Source organism: Podarcis gaigeae (assembly GCF_964106915.1).
Source record: "Podarcis gaigeae genome assembly, chromosome: 6".
In the NCBI taxonomy this organism is placed as follows: Eukaryota; Metazoa; Chordata; class Lepidosauria; order Squamata; family Lacertidae; genus Podarcis; species Podarcis gaigeae.
The window spans coordinates 4,474,517-4,496,512 of NC_139682.1; the positions used below are offsets into that span (position 1 = coordinate 4,474,517).

The window sequence follows — 21,996 nt, forward strand, 5'->3', positions numbered from 1 at the left end:
CTGCTGGCACCAATCTGCTTGGCAACTGGAGGGGGCAGAGCTCATTCTGCTAAGGATGCGTAGGACGGAGGCAGCTGCTCACCTGAAGTGGATCAGTTGCAGGGCAATGACTCCGTTGCAGCTTGCTTTGCTATCTTGAAGCTCACGGCCTGGACTTGCCTCTTGTTCCAGCCTGCCCCTTCTGGCTCGCTGCTAACAGGAGCAAAGAGCAGCAAGCCTCATTCAAACCTCCCCTCCCAGCCCAACGCATTCTCTGAGCCAACTTCGGCTGCAAATATTGGGGATCAATCCTAAGTACAATTCAAAGAGCACAATTCAAAGTGTTGGTGCTGACATTTAAAGCCCTAGACGGCCTCGGCCCAGTATACCTGAAGGAGCGTCTCCACCCCCATCGTTCTGCCCGGACACTGAGGTCCAGCTCCAAGGGCCTTCTGGCGGTTCCCTTGCTGTGAGAAGCCAAGTTACAGGGAATCAGGCAGAGGGCCTTCTCGGTAGTGGCACCTGCCCTGTGGAACACCCTCCCACCAGATGTCAAAGAGAAAAACAACTACCAGAAGACATCTGAAGGCAGCCCTGTTTAGGGAAGCTTTTAATGTTTAATAGACTATTGTATTTTAATATTCAGTTGGAAGCCACCCAGAGTGGCTGGGGAAACCCAGCCAGATGGGCAGGGTATAAATAATAAATTAGTAGTAGTAGTAGTAGTAGTAGCAGTAGAGTTGCCTCTTTGGGGTGCACAGATTTCACTCTTCCATCCATCTCTTGATTCCTGAGTTTCTAAAAGCAAAGAAAGGATTGGGAGAACTCTGGGATTTGCCCCCCAGGGCGGATGGAGCAAAACCTTGCTTTGTGTTCATTATAATTTCTAGCAAGGTTGAAAGCGAGTCCCATCAGGGCAAGTGGAGCGCTGGCCTGTCAATCTCAGCCTGCTCTCAACCAGCCTCACCTGCCTGTCAGTCCAGGGGCTGGTGGTGTCAATTGCCAGCTTCCCTCTGCAAAGTTTTGGAGGAGAGGGGAAATGTGGTGTAGTGGTCAGCGCGTTCGGCTAGGACCTGGGAGACTGGGGTTCGAATCTCCACTCGGCCATGATGCTCACCAACTGACCTGGGGCAAGTCACTGTCTCTCCACCTAGTCTACCTCGCAGGATTGTTGTTTTGATTAAATGAATGGAGAGAACCATGTACATCACACTGAGGTCCTTGGAGACAAGGGTGGGAGGGAAATCCAATCAATCAATCAATCAATCAATCAAAATGTACAGGCACTGTTCCTCTGATTTTGGGGAGGAGGGGGGGAAATGGTTTCAAAAACGGGACAAGAAACAGGTGGCGATAGGTTTAAGAACAGGGACCAAAAAGCTGGAAAAGCTTGTTGAAACAAAAGTGTCTTCAGTTATTTCCAGAGTGCGGATAAATAGGTGCCTGTCCTGTCATATCTCACAGGGATGGTATTCCACAGAACCAGGACAACCTCTAAAAGCTCGGCTCCAAGTTAATACGCAGTGGGCTTCTGAAAAGTTTGAGACTTTAGGAGGCAATCTCCTGCAGAACGCAGTTAGTCCTGGGTTTATACAAATTGCCTGGGCTCTGAGATCTTCAGGGGAGACCCTTCTCTCGGTCCCACCACTGGCACACTTGGTGGGGATGCAGAAAAGGGCCTTCTCGGTGGCTGCTCCCAGACTCTGGGACTCCCTCCCTGGAGAAGCCAAACTGGCTCCCTCCTTTTCCTTCCACCAATGGGCCTTTGGGAACTCTCTTTTTCAGGAAAGGGCTTCAAATAGTGCTGTTTTACACTCTGTATTTTAATAGATTTGTTTTTTTTACATTGTTCTGATCCATTATTATTATTATTATTATTATTATTATTATTATTATTATTATTTGTACCCCTCTCATCTGACTGGGTTGCCCCAGCCACTCTGGGGTTTTTACACTCTGGGGTAAACCCTTCCCTTTTATACGTCGTTAGCTTTTTTTGTATTTTTATCGGCATGCTTTTACTTTGTTCAAGCTGCCTCGAGTCCCTATCTGGGACGTAATTGATGGACTGATTAATTACATTTAAGGAACGAGGTGGTCTCTCAAGGAACCCACCCACCCGGGCTGTATGTTCGTACCAACACCTCAGATTTGGCTTGGTAAGAGATTGGCAGACAATGTACTCAGTGAAATCACAGTGTGTGTGTGTGTGTGTGTGTGTGTGTGTGTGTGTGTGTGTATCGCTTCCTGGCCAGCTGTTGCATAGATGGGACTTGTGCAGCACTTCTCTGAGGATGGAGGGGGGAGAGGGAAAGCGAGGCTGCAGGAAGCGCTAATGTGTTTCTAGCTCCAAATATGCCCTGAGTGCATTAATACAGGATTTCCCTCGGCTGCCTTTGCAACCACGGCCAAGTCATTCTTGGCAAGTGGTCAGCGAGCTGAGCCAACCTTTACGGAGGAGCTCAGGGGACGCAGATTGCTGGGCCAGGCAGGGGCAGAGGAGAAGAGCAAAATTTCAGGGCTGGGTTACAACGCAGGGCGAGGTCTCGGGAGGGTGCTAAGCTGTGTTGCGGAGCTCCCACGCAGCTCTGACTCACAAGCCAAGTCCCTGCAAGCACTCCTCCAAAGGTTAGTGTGGTGTAGTGGTTAGAAGATTGGGCTGGGGGTTCAAATTCCGACTGAGCCATGGTGGAAAGATACCCACTATGGAGGAATGTCTGGTGAAAAGCTGTTGGGCTCGGTTGAGATGGCAAAGTGAACATGCTTAAATAGAGAAAAAATCATTATTGACATTGAATCAGGATGGGAAAATTCCCATGGGCCTTTTTCATGAATGAGAAAACCTGCAATTTTGGTATTTGAAGATTGAAAAAATACTGGTTTCACAAGAGATAGAATGGTTGGGTTTTAATGAGTTGGATACTGTATTTAGCTGCAGGACAGAGAACCGGAAGTCCTTTTATCTTTCTTTAATCTCTTCTCTCTCCTCCTCTTCTTTTGTTTTCTCTGTCTTTCCATCTCTTTCCCTTTTTCCTTTGTTCTTAACTAGATTAAGTGGTGTAATATAAAAATATGCTTTGCAATGAGCATCATATTTGTACATTTTTGAATAAGTATCAATATATATTTTTTTTTAAAAAATCCCAACTTAGCCATGAAGCTCACTGGTCGGCCACTGGCCAGCTGCTCACTCTAAGCCTCACCTCCCTCATTGTAAGTATAAAATGGGTAGGAGGAGAACCACGCCTGCCACCTTGAGCGCCTTGGAGATGTTTTGGACTACAACTCCCATCAGCTTCATGGCCGTGTAGAGAAGTGAACTCTAGTCTCCCAGGTCCTAAACTGACACTCTAATCCAGTGTTTTTTTCCCCAACCTGAGTCTCCAGCTGTTGCCGGACTACAACTCCCATCATCCCTAGCTAGCATGGCCCATGGTTGTGGATGATGGGAGTTGTAGTCCAACAGTCGCTGGAGATCCAAGTTTGAGAAACGCTGCAAAAACACTACCACAAAAGCCTGGCTCTGTTTTATTCTTTGTTTTTAAACGAAAGCTGGGAATTTGGGGGGTTCTGCCGCCACCCCTGTGGACACTGCAGCCCCTATCAGTTGTGGAGGTGCAGATCAATTTCTGCAGGCCCTCTGGCCACCACTCCTGATCTCAGATTGTCCGGTGGCGTTTTTGCCCTCACCTCTCTCTTTCCCTCCCTCTCTGCGCTCCCTCCGGGTCCATTCTCAGAAATGAGATCATAAGGGCCGCTTCTCACAGCCTGACCTTTCCCGCTAATGCCTCTCGAGCAACAGCGAGCCAGGGAAAACATTTCTCTTTCCCCAAAAGCGGGTTTCTGCCAGAGGCCCGCGGCTGAAATTTCAAACGGGGGCACGGCGGCAGGCTGGCACAGAAAGGATTAGGCAGAGGGCAAAACAGGCTTTGCTGTTTTTAATGCGCACTTAGCAGATTTCGTAGGAGGCGTATTTTGGTCTCCCCTATAAGCTCAGCTCTTGGGACAGAAGCGTTTCCCAACCGAACCACAGAAGTGTAGTCAGAAGGGACTCCAATGGGCCATCTATTCCAACCCCCCTGTATGCAAGAATCACAGCTAAAGGACTGTATGAACAAAGGAGACATCCCTTTTTCCTTGCCGCACTATGTCCTGTCCTGGATTTGGGGGAGTTTATCATTTCACAGGGACGTGGTCCACAGGGACGCGGGTGGCGCTGTGGGTTAAACCACAGAGCCTAGGGCTTGCCGATCAGAAGGTCAGTGGTTCGAATCCCCGCGACGGGGTGAGCTCCCGTTGCTCGGTCCCAGCTCCTGCCATCCTAGCAGTTCGAAAGCACACCAGTGCAAGTAGATAAATAGGTACCGCTCTGGTGGGAAAGTAAACGACGTTTCCGTGCGCTGCTCTGATTTGCCAGAAGCGGCTTAGTCATGCTGGCCACATGACCTGGAAGCTGTACGCCGGCTCCCTCGGCCAATAAAGCGAGATGAGCGCCGCAACCCCAGAGTCGGCCACGACTGGACCTAATGGTCAGGGGTCACTTTACCCTTTGCCTATCATTTCATTCTTTAACTTTCACTGGATCACGCAGAGAGATAGCAAGGAACAACAAGGCACTTAATTTGGCCAACCAACAAGTCATGAAATAGTATGCCAGCTTTGGAGTTCCGCAGAAGTCTTTTTCAACAGGCTAGATGTTATAAAAAAAATGCAAGCGGGCAGCAGAAAGGTAAGGCAAATGACTGCTGGTGTTGGTCAAGCCATGTGGGGAATAGGTTTTCAAATTGTTTTGTGTTATTAACTGTTGAGATTTTCTTAATAGCAACCCCCCCCCCCAATATGGTGCTGGTTTTAACTTTTAAATCCCCGGATGATTTTTGAGATCCGGTTATCTGAAGGATCACCTTCCCTGTTCAGGGAAGCTTTTAATGTTTAATAGGTTATTGTATTTTAATATTCTGTTGGAAGCTGGTATAAATATATTATTATTATTATTATTATTAATTACCTGTATAAGCCTGCCTGAACTTTAAGATTAGCATCCGAGGACCTGTTCTGTGTCTCAGTGTCATAAATGGCATATACCCAAAGGCAGGGGCTTTTTCAGTTGTGGATCCATATCTTTGGAACTCCCTTCCTAGGGAAATATGCACAGCCGCTTCATAAACATCCTTTAACTTATTTTATTTTTTAAATTTTTCTTCTAAATTAATGGATTTGATGGCTATTTTATTCATTGCTATTATTGCTTTGAATTAATTCGCCTTGGATGGGCAACGGGCACTGAAAGGCAGGTTGTAATTCATATTTTTTGAGAGCAGAGAAGAAAAGGTGTCAAAATAATAATGAAATATCGAAATATCATGTCCTGTGCCATCAGGTTTGTTAGTTAACAAATTTGTTAGTGCATTGCAGGGGGTTGGACTAGATGACCTTTGGGTCCCTTCTAGCTCTGCAAGTCTATGATTCTAACACAGCAAGAGTCGCTATGCATTTTGATTCATAATGTGAATTAACACAGCAAAATTGGGGCAATGGCGCTAGCACCAATTTCTTTGGGCCATTGTGCTTTTTGGGAAAACTTGCAGTGAAGGCCACCAATTTGGATTATTTTGAAAGAGGGTTCGGCAAATTCATGGAAAATAATAATAGTAATAAATTTTTATTTATACCCCGCCCTTCCCGGTTCAGAAAACCAGGCCCAGAGTGGCTAACAACAAATTTAAAACATTTAATTGATGCAACAAAAAACAGCATAAAATAAAGTATAAAACGTGAATAACAATATATTCAGAATTCAAAAATCAATTTAGGGGGAAAATCCATCCAATAAACATTAGATGATCACCAGGGCTAGCTGGCTAAATTAGTCCTATTTGGTCCAGCGAGGAGACCAGGGGAGAAATAGCTGTGGGATCCCAGAGCGGGTAATCTTCACAAAAAGGGGAGGGGGAGGGAAGGAACGGGAATAAAAGATCAGGCTAAGTTCAAGTTGAAAGCCAGGCAGAATAGCTCTGTCTTACAGGCCATGCGGAAAGAAGTTAAATCCTGCAGGGCCCTGGTCTCCTGGGACAGAGCATTCCACCAGTTTGGAGCCATCACTGAGAAGGCCCTGGCCCTGGTGGAGGATAGTGTGACTTCTTTAGGGCCTCTAAGCTACGATTATTCATGGACCTTAAGGTCCTCTGCAGGGCATACCAGGAGAGGCGGTCCCGTAAGTACGAGGGCCCTAAGCCACAAAGGGCTTTAAAGGTCAAAACCAGCACCTTAAATCTGACCCGATACTCCACCGGGAGCCAGTGCAATAGCTTTGCCTCTACTGCTGGAGGTAGCAATGTTTTTGAATATCAGTTGCTGGAAACTATAGGAGAGGAGAGGGTTGCGGGTGGCACTGTGGGTTAAACCACAGCGCTTGCCAATCAGAAGGTTGGTGGTTCGAATCCCCGCGACGGGGTGAGCTCCCGTTGCTCGGTCCCTGCTCCTGCCAACCTAGCAGTTCGAAAGCACATCAAAGTGCAAGTAGATAAATAGGTACCACTCTGGCGGGAAGGTAAACGGTGTTTCCATGCGCTGCTCTGGTTCGCCAGAAGTGGCTTAGTCATGCTGGCCACATGACCTGGAAGCTGTACACCGGCTCCCTCGGCCAATAAAGCAAGATGAGCACCGCAACCCCAGAGTCGGCCACGACTGGACCTAATGGTCAGGGGTCCCTTGACCCCTTTACCTTTACAGGAGAGGAGAGGGGCTCTTGTGGGTTTCTGGCTGACCACTGTGAGAACAGGATTCTGGACTAGATGGGCCATTGGCCTGATCCTGCAATCTCTTCTTGCATTCTTAAGAAGCATAGTATATCAACAGCAGGAGGCCTAGAGGCTCGCAGTGATGGATGTACAAAGGTGAACAGTCAGGCTTGCACCCCTCCATAATGTAGGGAAGGAGGCCAAAGGATTTTTGCTTTTTTCCTCAGTAGAGGTGGCATCAGAGAGTTGTCGTCTCTCCAAATACTATCCATTCACTCATTTTCTGTACAGATTTCAATCCCAGCTGTGCAGGCTGGCTCCAGAACCGCCCCCCTCCCTCCTGCAAAGAGCTTATTTTTAAACACAAAAGCATCCTTCCCCGACAAGTCCGTTCCAATATACCCTTTTCCTGCTGAGGTTACATGCGTTCAGCCGGGTGTGTCTATCCGACGGGAAGAGAGAAAGAGATAGAGGCAGCAGACCATTCTTTAAAGAACAAGACTTTAATACAAATAAGTTGACAGGGGGTTTTGTTTTTCTCCCCCGCCTTTCCCTTGCTAGCTAAACTTCACAACCGTGGGCACAAAATAATATACAAACTTGGAAAGAACAAATACAAAGAAACATTATATAAATAACAAGTTTGGGCAACTTCAATGCAAACAGGCTCAGAGTTTCGAAATACAAAGAGAAGGAGTTGCACTCATACACAAACACACACACACACACAATAAAAACATAGCCAAAGTTGGGAAAGGTGACTAAAGGCGGGTGGCTGCATTGCTAAACATAATGGCCAAATTCTGTTCCTGCCGGACTGTTACAGATCTGTATCCACCAGAGACAAGGGACCTGTGGCTATCAAGGTATTGCTGGACTACAAATCCCATCAGCTCCAGCCAGCATGGCTACTGGGGAAGAATGATAGGGGTTGTAGTCCTGGGAACATCAGGAGAGCGGCAGGTTTGCCTGGTATAAATCCACTACTGATGGCTATTTTCTGCGTCAGGTTCTGGACAGAAAGAATTGCTTGATTTATTTTTCAGTCTGGATGTCTTCACCCAATTCCCTCCAGCCTTCTTCTGCTCCCTGTGTACCACCTTTACGGGACACGGCAGCTACTCTTTATTAGACAGCAGACCCACTCTAGCCAAAGTGATGAGCACCAGAATTGACTCCCCTTCCTAACAGGAAATCCTATGGCTGAGCAAGACTCGAGACAATTGGGTGGGGGGCAAATACCACCCTACCAGAAACTGTGGATCCCAACACTTTCCCAGTCGTTCTTCGGCTCACCTCTCCAAAGGGGAGTTCGCAGCCCCCCATTCATATTGGAGAAGAGGTGAGATAATCACACGTAAAACAACATCCAGTTGCGGAAAGGGGGTGGAAGCAGAGGAGAGCTATTATCCGCTTTGAGCTCAAGCCTTCGGAGGAGAATAGGTGCACAAAAACCAGGCAGGTGGAAGCACACCTGCAAACGGTTCGTAGTGTTGGAACAGAGTCAAAAGAGCTGTGCGTTAGCCAGCTGCATCCTTCAAGGAACAGGCAGGACAGTGATCCACCCAAAACATGGGGTGATTCAGTCCATGCCCCCCTCCAATGTCCCTTTATTGCTCAGTTGGTGACTGGGAGAGAAAATTTTCTCCCAGGAGAGCCTGGAGAGAAAGGGACCCTTTGTTTTCTGCAAACAATTCAGAGGGGTCCACGGTCTGGTTTAATCACCAAATGAATTTCTCAATTATCTTTCTTTAAAAGGGGTTTTAAGAAGGCGTGTATGACCCAAGCCACCTCCGCAAAGGTTTAGGATGGCGAAAATTAGGCTCAGGATTTTTGGGAAACCTGGTGGCTGATGACAGCCAGTTTATTCCACATTCTTCCACCCCGGCAGAGAGCTCTTGCTTGGCAAGCATCAGAAACAATAGGATATGGACGTGGAGGTTGCATCATGGGCGGCGGTTGTTTGATGGAAGACTTGGCGCCATGTGCCCTGAAGCACAAGCTGTTAGAAACAAGGGGTTTTCCCTAAAGGCTGGGGGGAGAGGTCCACACACCTTCCTAACAACACAGACCCCCCCAAACTTGGAAGACACCTCCACATTACCAAAGGTTTGCAAAAGCAGTTGCTACATCCTCAAGGATGCTATCAGCACCCCATCATTCACTCTCCTTTGTTTTGGACACCATGGGACCAGACTCTACTGGATTGCCCAGTTTGGGTCTTGGGGGGGGGGACTTCCAGGGCAAAATGCCACCACAGGTCAATGGGTGCTTATTTCCTGGGCTTGCAGGCCCAAGCAGGTATTTCCTGGGCGCCTGCAGAAACAGCTTGCATTCTTCTGCCTCTCTCACAATAGACCCGGTGGAGTTTTTTGTTTTTTTTACAGCCCTCTCAGCCGTTAAGATTTCCATTGTTAACAATCCCATTGTTGCTTCTGCAAAAGCTTATCCCTGTCTGCTCTGTGCTGCACAGATTCCCAAGGCTTAGCACACAAACGGGTGCGACCAAGACCTTGGGAATTAAAACAGCAATGTCTGGCTTAAGAATTGATTGCACTTGGTAGCACAGGACCTACCAGTAATGGACCCCTATATTTCCAGGGCACCAGCACCACCAAACGTGGCCAATGGTCAGTGTGGATGGGAGTTGGAGTCCAGCAACACCTGGAAGTTCGCAAATCCCTCCTCCAATGGGTTGCTTCCTCCTGTTGTAACAATGGCCACATATTCAGGGGGCTCCATCCTTATGCATCCCTTACAGGACTTGGCAAGAATTTAGCAACCTGCTTGCTCTGGGCTTCTCACTCCTGGAAAAGACGTTCTAATGAACTCTCTTCCTTTTGGACTTTTTGGAGATTCAGAAGGAGCCCAGATACTTGTCTTCCCCAGGTGGATTTTCTGCAGGGATTTAAATTATGGGAAGCCTCATCAGAACCACCCCGCTGCCCCAAGGCAGACCAGACATTTCTCAAAAGGAACACGCACAAAACCCATGCAACAGTTGCCAACATTTCCCCTCCAACAGTAAATATCAAAAACACACACTGAAACAAACGGTGGGGTGGGGAAAGTTTGTTTGTTTGTTTTCCTCGCTTCCTGTTGGAGCCCGCCAAAGTACCGCTATACGTTGGATACCTTTTGGGACTCTCTGGCTTGCCGTAGTCCATACAGCCACTTGATGACCCGGGCGTTGCGCTCGATGATGGAGATGCCGTAAGGTATGCGCTCGGCCTGCCTCTCCTCCAAGGTGACGGCGCTGCGGCGAGAGCGGGTCCCCTCCGAGCTGGCCGTGCTGACGCTGTGGAACTTGACGGACACAATGTCCGAACTGGCCCGGGTGAAGCGCTCCACCTCCACGTCCCCCATGTCCTCTGGGTCCAGGCCACAGTAGTTGAAGAAGCGCTCAAGGTCCGCCGTCGCCCGGGAGTACCGGTCACTCAGGTCCGATTTGGAGCGGTGCAGCAAGGTCTGGCGCCTGGCGCTGTCTGTCCGCAGCTCGCCGCGGGGGCTGGGGGAGCTCAGGGGCCCGGCGGACAGGATCTTGGCCTGCGCGGGGGAGGAGGGGACCGGCGTCAGCTGGATGCTGGGGACGACCCTCGCCCTCAAGGCCCCGCACGGCCGGACGTCCACCCTGCGCACGGCAACCGTGCTGGGCGGCTTGGAGGAGGCCGAGCTTTGGGACAGCTTGCTCATGCCTTCCGCCGGGTGGCCCTTCTTCCTTGGGGTATCCGGGAGGCTCCCGGGGCTCCAGCCCTGGCCCCCTGCCCCCCACTTGTGCTCTGCGGGGCTCTTCTCCGGCTTGGGGAACGACAACGGGCTATCGCAGAAGTTGATCAGGTTGTTGAGGATCTCAAGGTTCAGGGAGGTCTTGGCGGCCCCACGCGCTTCCGCCCGGCGTCCTCCTTGCGGGGTCTTCCGGCTGGGGGTGAGCATCACCCGGCGCACCCCTGGGGTGAAGAGGGGCTGCTTGAGGAACAGAGCCCTCACCGGCTCCTGTCTCGTGCTGGCCACCTGCTGGCTCTTGACATACTTGGCCTTGTCCGCTTCCAGCCTCTCCACCGCACTGGGCTTCTTGGCAGCAGCGCCGGCCGCCGGCCGACGGAAGTACTCTGGGCCCTTGTTTAGGATTCGGAATGGCATGGCCGAGGTGAAGGGGGCAGCGGCTGGGACGCCTTTCATGGCGTGGCTGGCTTGGAGGGTCTCCACCGGCATGGCACTCACCGCAATGCTTCTAGACCGCTGCCGTGTCCCGTGGCGGGGAAGGGGTTGTCACATGCCACAGAGGGCAGCCCACCCTGGAAAAACGCCGCTCCGGCTTGCCTCCCCGCTCTCGATCAACAGGAGTCTGCTGCTGGCCTGACACTTTGCTGCGGAGAAGGAAAAGAGGGCAAAATCAGTGGCTGGGACCTGGTGGGCTTCCTTGACCCTGCAGGTCTTTTCCACCCCTCCTGGCACAGCTCGAGTGCTGCTGTCGCTGCTCCAGAGCCGGGATTTCTGTGCTGTCGGCCCCTCAGACAAACAGCACCCGGCAGACAAAGGCAGGAGCTGGCGCTGGGCAGAGGGAGCTGAGCACTGAGCAGCCTATTTCAAGGCAAGGGACCGCCCACTGCTTTCAGACTGGGCTGCCGCCGCTGGCCAATCGGGGAGGAGAGAGGCACTTCAAATGGGGGCCTCAGCCTATCAGGAGGAGCCTGGGGAAAGGGAGGGAGGAGGGAGGCGAACTCATTGAATGAAAATAGCCCTGGAGAAAGAAAAGCAGTTCCCGTCTGGACCTCCTGCCAGCTCCAGCCCCCACTTGGCTATTATTATTATTCCCTACCCTCCTCCTCCCATTTCCTCCTGCCTCCCCCCTTCCCAACATCACCTGTGCTCTTTCCACATACTAGGATCCGACAGCTTTAAGAGAGAGGAAGAACAAGCGGAGGAAGACAGCGTCATCATTCAAAGATAAAGCCCTGCTCCCTTTCAAATGTTACTAGATTCGCGTAGGTATTATCTGCCAACCTCCCAGTACATCACGCAGAGCAAGGTTCTCCCCAAAGACCAGATGAAGGAACAGATGATCAGCCGCAGCTTTTCCACAGGGGAGAGGAGGGGGGATTTTGCAGGAATTTATGTATAGGTTGGGGGGATTGCCTCTCCAGCAGATATCATGCACATGCAGCACACTACCAAAATCAGCACAATCGCTTTTGTGACTTTTGTGATTTGTCCCCACAAAACACTTCATCGCAGTTTCTTCCTATCTATTCAAAGAGCCTTTGCTGCACGATACCAGATGTAACAGTTCGCTGATAAATGTCTCTATGCACTGGCTCACTGGGAAAACTTCAGAAATTCATATAGACATGTGAGCTCAGCTACTCAGCAGCCCCTCTGCCTGAGTGATAATTCCTGGCATCCTGATACCCGAGTGCCAGACAGGTAGCCATTCCAGAAATAACAAGCCCAGATGAAGACAAAAGGGTGTGATTAACTTGGCTGGGAAACAGGGAAATGTAAATATCTCTTTTGTTACACTTGATGGGTGTTTGGTGGAGGGCAAGGAGAACCATGGGGCAGGGTCCAGGATGCTCAGATTACGGCCACCAGACCTCCCCTTTCATGATGTAATTGGGATGTATGAGTGATGTAGTTTGGGGGGGGTGTAACATGGGGATTAACAGCTAATAAAAGTTTGGGTTCTCTTTTGGTGGGGGCTTCCATCTTGTTCCACCTTGTGGCAGGTGGGAATCCTCTCGCAACAGTCTTCGATAAAGACCAAGCCTACTGGCTGCTGTTTTGCTCTGGTATTCCTGGCTGGTGTCCTTGTTTTTTGTCCAAGGGAGCCCTCAGATTTCTCCGTTAACGGGATAAATAACACCCCACGTGGGGAGTGGGGCAGCATTTCCCAGTCCCTCACGCAGCGATGGCATGCTCCCTACTAAGTACACAAGACATGCACGGCTACAGGAAGAGGCCAGAGGGCCACCGAAAGCCCAGGATCCTGTTCTTGCAGTGGCCAGACAGATCCTCGCAGTCCAAAATCCCAGACATCTCCAGGGAGGTCTAGGAGAGACCCTGGTCCTGGAGGGCTGCTGCCGGCCAGTGTGGACAATACTGAGCTACATGGGTGAAAGGTCTTATTCATTATAGGGAAGCTTCCCTGCGTTCCTATGTTCAAAACAGCTGGAGGGCACCAGTTTGGGGAAGCTTGCTTTAGAACAAAGAGGGGAACGGGGAAGAATTGAAAACCACCTATTTTCTGGGTGATGCTAGACCAGGGGTCAGCAAACTTTTTTAGCTGTGGGCTGACCCCCTCAGACCTTGTGGGGGGCCGGACTATATTTTTTGGGAGGAAATGAATGAATTCCTATGCCCCACAAATAACCCAGAGATGCATTTTAAATAAAAGGACACATTCTACTCATGTAAAAACATGCTGATTCCTGGACCATCCGCGGGCCAGATTGAGAAGGTGATTGGGTTGGATCCGGCCCCCGGGCCTTAGTTTGCCTACCCATGTGCTAGACAATCCTCTCTTGGCTACCCACCCCCCTTCAAATCGGGATTTTGATTTTGTTAGGTGGCTATACAGGTACAGTACAGATCCGTGTCGTTTTCTGTATTCATATTCATGAATATATTCATCCTGAATTGTGGCTGGGGTGGCACGATAGAAAAAAACTCAATTCACAACATCAATGGCAATTCTTGGGAGCTACAGCTGCCCTCCCAAAAGACACACTCTGTTCAGTGCTATAAGATTACAGAACAATTTTTGCATTAAAAAAAAGCCAGCGTTTGAGAGAAAAGGGGAGAGCAGGGCTGGAGGCAGTCATGGACCAGGAAGAAGAAAGAGAAGATGATTTTCTACCCACAGGGTGGCAGGAAGTCCCAAAGGCTTGTCCTCCCCCCCCCCCCTTTCTCTCATATGTGATAGTGAATCGCACACACAAAAGCATCGCCCAGACCTGGAGCCTTTTTTAACCCAAAGCTACGACTTCTGCCTTCTCCTCCCTCTCCCTGCCCCTCATCCTCTGAAGGGAGGCATTTTAAACAGTTTGCAACTGCTCTGTGTACCTCATTAGCCAGAAGGATTAGCAGCAGGGGTTGCTCAAATGTCTGGCAAGGGGGAAGAGAGGCTCATCAAAAGCTCAGGAATCGGCTGGTAGGCAGTAATGGGCTCTCCCCATATGAGGGAGTGGAGTGTCTGCTGATCTGCCCTCCCCTCACACCCAGCACGAGCTGACAAAAATACAAAAACAAAAGGCAATTAAGAGGGAGCTTCCATAAGGCCAAAAGATATCTGGCCATCCCTGCAAAAGAGGTTGTAGAACACAATGCAGATGCCCCCTATGTAACCCCAAAGTATTTGGCTTTTTATTTTTAAGAGAATGGTCGCACCGTTCACAACAGTTTCCACTTTCGCCAAAAAGTATTTTTTTTTTTTTTTAAAAAAACCGCCTTGTACCCAAGGACAAGTTATTGTATTGTGTGACAATGAGATGCAATACGTCCTATGGTCGCTGGGGTGCCTTCCCAGGGAAAAACAGGACCTTGCCACCAAAGGTCCGTATAGTAAAAGCTATGGTTTTCCCAGTAGTGATGTATGGAAGTGAGAGCTGGACCATAAAGAAGGCTGATGGCCGAAGAATGGATGCTTTTGAATTCTGGTGCTGGAGGAGACTCTTGAGAGTCCCATGGACTGCAAGAAGATCTAAGCTCTCCATTCTGAAGGAAATCAGCCCTGACTGCTCACTGGAAGGACAGATCCTGAAGCTGAGGCTTCAATACTTTGTCCACCTCATGAGAAGACTCCCTGGAAAAGACCCTGATGCTGGGAAAAATGGAGGGCACAAGGAGAAGGGGACAACAGAGGACGAGATGGTTGGACAGTGTTCTCGAAGCTACCAGGATGAGTTTGACGAAGCTGCAGGAGGCAGTGGAAGACAGGAGTGCCTGGCGTGCTCTGGTCCAGGGGGTCACGAAGAGTCAGACATGACTAAATGACTAAACAACAACAACAACAACAACAACAACAACCCTTACAGGAACAATCAAACCTATAAGAACTACACTTTCAGATCAGTCCAAGAATCCGTGCGGCCCAATGTTTGGCTTCCCACAGTGGCCACGAACAGATGCTACCAAGGAGAGCACAAGGAGCGCAGGGAGAGAACCACTTTCCCCCTGTTATTTGCCCCCTAGCTGTTGATATCCAGATAGACTGCTTATGAACCAGGAGGTTCTATTCCATTGTGATGTTTCCATTCACTTGTGTTTCTACGCTGCCCTTTCCCCAACATGCTCCATGCATGCTTCTCTCCTGCTTTTATCCTCACAACAGCCCTGTAAAGTAGGCCAGTCGAAGGAGAGACTGAATGGCCGAAGACCACCCAGTGAGCTTCATATCTTAAGGTGGATTTGAACTCGGGGCTGGTCTGAAAGCCGGCTATTTCCAAAGTGGATGGCGCTACCCCCTTGTGAGTGGCAGGGTTAAATAAGGGGTACGAAGAGGCCAATGGGGTGCTGGAGGTGTAAATGATTTCAGACTTTGAGAAGCTAGTATCACCAGATCAGGTTCATCAGAAAATCATAGAATTTTGAGCTGGAAGGGACCCCGAGGGTTATCCAGACCAACCCCCTGCAATGTAAGAATCTCAGCTACAGCATCCATGACAGATGGCCACCCAACCTTTCAAGCCCTAAACTGCCTCGGTTCAGTATACCTGAAGGAGCGTCTCCACCCCCATCGTTCTGCCCAGACACTGAGGTCCAGCGCCGAGGGCCTTCTGGCGGTTCCCTCACTGCGAGAAGCCAAGTTACAGGGAACCAGGTAGAGGGCCTTCTCGGTAGTGGCACCTGCCCTGTGGAACGCCCTCCCATCAGATGTCAAAAAGATAAACAACTACCAGACTTTTAGAAGACATCTGAAGGCAGCCCTCTTTAGGGAAGTTTTTAATGTTTGAAGTTTTATTGTGCTTTTAGTGTTCTGTTGGAAGCCGCCCAGAGTGGCTGGGTTTTCCCAGCCAAATGGGTGGGGTACAAATATTATTATTATTATTACAGTGGACGCTCGGATTGCGAACGTGATCCTGCGGGATGCACGTTCGCAACCCACAGCATCCGCAACCTGCGTCTGCACTTCTGCACACGCACAGGTTGCGATTCGGGGCTTCTGTGCATGCGCGACCACCGAAACTCGGAAGTAACCCGTTCCAGTGGTCCACAACCTGAAGCATCTGTAACCCGAGGTATGACTGAATTATTATTATTATTACCTCTGCTTTAAAACCTTCAAGGAAGTAGAACCCATCACCTCCCGAGGGAGTCTGTTCCACTGTCAAACAGCTCTTCCTGTTTGGTTAAATTGATTAAACTAAATTGTTTTAACTGGATTTTGAATAAATGCACAATTGATGTGCAACTGCTCCGAATTTTATTGTGTCATTGTCTTCTTTAGTAGGTCATGCCATCAGCTCTTTTGAATAACGCTTTTTAGGTAGGACAGGGGACAGTGGGAAGAGTTTACGGAACAAACCAAAGTACCAGTGGCCTGAAACAGTTAGCGAACCACCAGTCTAACCGCCATATTGCACTGGCTCCCGTAAGGGAGAATAGCAGACAGTCCGTCAAACTGCCTGCCGTGCATCTAGCTCGGGGTCAGCAAACTTTTTCAGCAGGGGGCCGGTCCACTGTCCCTCAGACCTTGTGGAGGGCTGGACTATATTCGGAAGGGGGGAAAAATAAACGAATTCCTATGCCCCACAAATAACCCAGTGATGCATTTTGAATAAAAGGACACATTCTACCCATGTAAAAACAAACTTGATTCCTGGACCATCCACGGGCAGGATTGAGAAGGCGATTGGGCCGGATCTGGCCCCCAGGCCTTAGTTTGCCTACCCATGATCTAGCTGATTTTGCTAACATCTCCACCCAAAGGCATTTGGGAGAGGGAGCCCCAGAGCAAACTAGGTAGTCACTGGGAGAGCCAGGATGTTGCACTGCTGTTAAGCCTGATTTAAGTCTGATTTAGCAAGCCTCTTTGGAGAAGATATCAGGCCTTCAACAACGGGCTTTCTTCCCCCACTCCACCAGAAGACGCATCTTATCTGATGTCCAGGAAAGGATCTGTGCAACTCTATCGGTGAGTAACACTTTGGGAAATTCTGACAGCGCCCGTCACGGTGGAGTGGGGGTGATGGCACACTGTGAATTTTCAACTTTCCATAGAAGAAAGGATAATAGAACTGTAGAGTTGGAAGGGAACCAGAAAGTCATCTCTGAAATAAAATAATCCAAAGAAAAGAGAAGGGATTCAAGACACAAACCCACCCTACTGCCCCCTTTTGAGGCTCACCTGTCTATTCAACAAACAGGAAAAGTTAAGGACTTTGAACTGGGCACAGCCCGCAGCAGCGGCAGGAATCCATGAACATGAAGAGATTAGGGAATGAATGGCCTTGGGTTATCGATCCGTAGGCAGGACGTTTTCAGCTATCTGATGGAGCATCTCCACCCCCATCGTTCTGCCCAGATACTGAGGTCCAGCGCCGAGGGCCTTCTGGTGGTTCCCTCCCTGCAAGAAGCCAAGTTACAGGGAACCAGGCAGAGCGCCTTCTTGGTGGTGGCGCCCTCCCTGTGGAACGCCCTCCCACCAGATCTCAAAGAGAAGAACAACTACCAGACATTTAGAAGACATCTGAAGGCAGCCCTGTTTTGGGAAGCTTTTAATGTTTACTGTATTTTAATATTTTGTTGGAAGCCACCCAGAGTAGCTGGGGAAGCCCAGCCAGATGGGCGGGGTATAAATAATAATAATAATAATAATAATAATAATAATAATAATAATTAGACCCTCCAAGTGTCCCTGTTTTCCAGGGACAGTTCCAGTTTTACAGAAGCAGTCCTGGTTTCTCCTGTTTTCCTTGGGGCATCCCTATTTTCATCAGAGAAATATTGGAGGGTATGGAGTTATCTGATCCCAGAGGAACCAGGGAAGTTACAGGGAACCAGGCAGAGGGCCTTCTCGGTGGTGGCACCCGCCCTGTAGAACGCCCTCCCACCAGATGTCAAGGCAATAAACAACTATTTTACTTTTAAAAGGCACCTGAAGGGAAGTTTTAAATGTCTGGTGCTGTTTTGTTTTTAATATTCGGTTGGAAACCGCCCAGAGTGGCTGGGGAAACCCAGCCAGATGGGCGGGGTATAAATTAATTATTATTATTATTATTATTATTATTATTATTATTATTATTATTATTCATTAAGCCAGACTTTTCCAGACAACAATTCCAGGTTCCCTCATTTAATATGGCACTTGTGCCTGGCCTTTTTGTAGCAATACTCTCAGACTGAAGATTCGCCACTGCAACATCCGGTTTCCCACAGCCGTCAGTCACATGCTGCTGGGAACCCCATGTGAAGAATGTGAGAACATCAGAACAGCCCCTCTGGATCAGGCCAAAGGTCCGTTCTAAGTCAGCATCCTGTTCTCACAGTGGCCCGACCAGAGGCCTGTGGGAAGACTGCAAGCAGGACATTGCGGGGTTGTTAAAAAAACCACAAAGTTTTTAAACCTTCAAAGTTGCTTACAAATAGCTAAAGTAATAAAAATCAAGAAAAATCTGCAACCCTGCTTTAAAACACGCAAATGTTAAAATACTAAAATGTATTAAAACCACCTCCCCTTTCTCAACATCTGGGTAGGCATGTCTAAACAAGAATGTTTTTAGCAGGCACTGAAAAGAGTACAGTTGTACCTTGGATCTCAAACGCCTTGGCTCCCAAACAAATCGGCTCCCGAATGATCAAAACCCGGAAGTGAGTGTTCCAGTTTTCGAATGATTTTCAGAAGCTGAATGTCCTGTTCCGGGAGTCGAACGGACTCCCGGAACGCATTCTGTTCTAGAACCAAGGTACAACTGTACAGTGAAGGCGGTCGCTTGCTTCTCAATAGGCAGAGATTTTGTAGGCGCTGCCCCCTGAAGGAGAACTACTTGGAAATGATTTACAGATGGTATTTAACTCGGAGTAGGCTTACTAAAACGAATAAGACTGAATCAGATAAGTGCTGGAGATGAAATGAGATTGAGGATACATTCTTTCATACGTGGTGGACCTGTAAAAGGGTAAAAAGAGTACTGGGAAATAATTTATAATGAATTGAAAAAAATGTTTTAAAGCACCTTTCCAAAAAAAAGCTTTTTGCTGGGGAGAATTCAGACTGAAATTCTCAGGTGTCAAAAAAGGTTATTTATGTATGCCACTACGGCAGCCCATGTCTTGTTAGTCCAAAAATGGAAAATGAGCGAGGTCTCAACCAAAGAAGAATGGCAACTTAAACTGATGGAACATGTGCAGCTTGCAGAACTAACTTATAGATTAAGAGAACAAGAAGAACATTCGTTTAAAGAAGATTGCAAAATGTTTACTGAATATATGGGGCGGAATTGTGTATACTTGAAAACATTGGCAGCATTAAGATAAATTCAACAGTGTGAATAAGTTTTGCTGGAAGTAATATATGCAAGGATTTATGCTATGTAAAATGAACCATGGAAAGAGAAGAAGGGAAGTCACTGATATTTTAAGGTTGTCTAAATTATAAAGAAGGCTGATTGCCAAAGAATGGATGCTTTTGAATTATGGTGCTGGAGGAGACTCTTGAGAGTCCCATGGACTGCAAGAAGATCAAACCTCTCCATTCTGAAGGAAATCAGCCCTGAGTGCTCAATGGAAGGACAGATCATGAAGCTGAGGCTCCAAGACTTTGGCCACCTCAGGAGAAGAGAAGACTCCCTGGAAAAGACCCTGATGCTGGGAAAGATGGAGGGCACAAAGAGAAGGGGACGACAGAGGACGAGATGGTGGGATAGTGTTCTCGAAGCTACCAGCATGAGTTTGACCAAACTGCAGGCGGCAGTGGAAGACAGGAGTGTCTGGCGTGCTCTGGTCCAGGGGGTCACAAAGAGTCGGACATGACTAAACGACTAAACAGCAACAACAAATGAATATTCTAAATTGTAAAACAGAAAATTTAATAAAAATTACACACACACACAAAGTGTAGGCACTGCCACACTGAATGGTCAAGTCCTTACAAATGTAGAATGGGCATTATGTGGCACCTATAGTATTGCCAATTCCACCAATCAGAGCATTAGCAAGAAACCAGTCTTTTAGTGGGCAGCGTCTCCACTTTGGAACTCCCTGCCTTTGACATCAGGCAGGTGCCCTCCCTTTACTATTTTCAATACCTGCTTAAAACACTTTTGTTTAGGCAGGCCTATCCGGACATGCAAAAGGTGGCATGCGTTTGAGTCTCTTTTTAACCTGCTTTTGCTTTTAATTATATTTGGGGTGTTTTTATTGCACTTGTTTTCAACTGCCTTTCATTGATAAATTTAATGGGTGTGTTTTTGCAAACTGCCCGGAGGTTTTATTGCAACATTTCCAAACGTGAAATGAAATAAACAAATTTGCCGCCGAAGGCAGTTGCCTCACTCTGCCTAATAGTGCAACCGGATGGCCCTGCTCAGGCGGATATTGTTCCTGCACATGGGACTGTATTATAACTAATAGCCATGGATAGCTACTAATTTGTCAAATCCCCTGTGGAAAAGAGCAGTGGAGAACAGCCTGTAAGCAAAATGAAAAGGTGAAGAGAGGAAGAAGAGGGAAGAAATGAACTGAAGTTTGTAGCAGCTGCTTCTGCGAACCAGAGCATTTCAGATAAAGAAGATTTGGGGGTGCAATCCCAATCCTGTTTGGCTAGGAGCAACTGCAACCGAATGCAAGAGGAGTTATTTCTGGGTAGACATTGTTAGGATGGTGCTGTTCAGGGCCGGATTTAGGTTTGATGAGGCCCTCAGCTACTGAAGGTAATGGCGCCCTTTATATGCCCAGCTGCCCTTTGTCAACAACAAATTGCCGCTGTTTTATGTGTTGAATATATGCTATATGGTCACTTATGGACCTAATAGGCATCTAAAGCCATTTACACATAACCAATAGGAGCCTACACAACACACAACACGGTTGCTGTGTGTAGGTTTTATTTTGTTTTTTATCTTATATTTTGGAAACGTATATCCATTTTTTTCCTTTACATTTTTTGGGGCCCCCAAGAGAGTGGGGCCCTAAGCTATACAGTGGTGCCTCTGGTTGTGAATGGGATCCGTTCTGGAGGCCTGTTCGCAACATGAACAGAACGCAACCCATGTCTGCGAGTGCATGGGTCACGATTCGCCGCTTCTGCGCATGCGTGTGACATCGTTTTGCGCGTCTGCGCATGCGCGAGTGGTGAAACCCGGAAGTAACCTGCTCCATTACTTCCGGGTCACCGCAGGACGCAACCTGAAAACGCACAACCTGAAGCAAACGTAACATGAGTTATGACTGTAGCTTGTTTAGCTTATACAGTGGTACCTCAGGATGCAAATGGGATCCGTTCCGGAGCCCCGTTCACATCCAGAAGCAAACATAACTAGCGGCGGCACATCTGCGCACATTGCTTTTTGCCGCTTCTGCACATGCGCGGGACGTCCCTTTGAGCGTCTGCGCATGCGCAAGCGGCGAAACCAGAAGTAACTCGTTCTGTTACTTCTAGGTTGCTGTAGAGCGCAACTCGAACGAGCTCAACGTGAAGCATATTCAACCCGAGGTATGACTGTACGTAAATCCGGCACTGGTGCTGTTAGACTGGAAAACATAGAGCGTGCTTTATACTGAGTCAGGCAGTATTGTCTTCACTGACTGGCAGCAGCTGGAGACGCTCTACAATGGGTCTAAAAAGGTTAGCCTCAGACTGTTTCCCCCACCCCACTGCCATAAAGATCACTTATCTTGGGCCAATCATTCCCTTCCTCTCCGCCTAACCCGCCTCAAAGGGTTGTTGTGAGGAACCCAGCCTTGAGTGCCTGCCAACCCCAGAGTCCCTTGGAGGAAAGCGGAGATAAACACGTGATCAAATAATAGCAGTGCACAAAGTATAATAACTACATGGCTCAGGTGTGCAGGTCTGAGCAGCATGGGTTGGCTTGTCATTGTAATAGCCTTGGAGGTGGTGACACCAATTCTTTGCGCTGTTCTCTGCATTGTTTATGAATCAGCGCCTGGGCAATAGAATAGAACCACACTGCAGGTGTGTTGCTAGGAGTGGTAATAAGGAGCATGGGCCTCAAATCTTTTTCAAAGTCACCCGGGTTTTGGCGAGTAATTAATTCAGAGGCTAGGACTTGCCGATCGGAAGGTCAGCGGTTCGAATCCCCGCGACGGGGTGAGCTCCCGT

The 21,996-nt window shown here is 48.6% G+C and overlaps 2 protein-coding genes across 12 annotated transcripts in view; one reads left to right on the forward strand and one right to left on the reverse strand.

The window, feature by feature from the left end:
* The window catches only part of ANGPT4 (angiopoietin 4), a 313,202-nt gene that overhangs the window by 71,715 nt on the left and 219,491 nt on the right, over window positions 1-21,996 (forward strand). The window lies entirely within an intron of this gene.
* FAM110A (family with sequence similarity 110 member A) overlaps window positions 7,204-21,996 on the reverse strand; it is a 30,281-nt gene continuing 15,488 nt past the window's right edge. For 2 of the 8 annotated variants that reach the window (XM_083744620.1, XM_083744627.1), the window contains one exon: window positions 7,204-11,086. In XM_083744620.1, coding sequence (XP_083600746.1) covers window positions 9,840-10,931 — 1,092 coding nt within the window. In that variant the 5' untranslated portion in view covers window positions 10,932-11,086 and the 3' untranslated portion in view covers window positions 7,204-9,839. Of the gene's footprint in view, window positions 11,087-11,583; window positions 11,616-13,781; window positions 14,066-14,750; window positions 15,591-21,996 lie in introns of those variants that run through there. The other 6 variants (XM_083744623.1, XM_083744621.1, XM_083744625.1 and 3 more) reach the window with 6 other exon arrangements.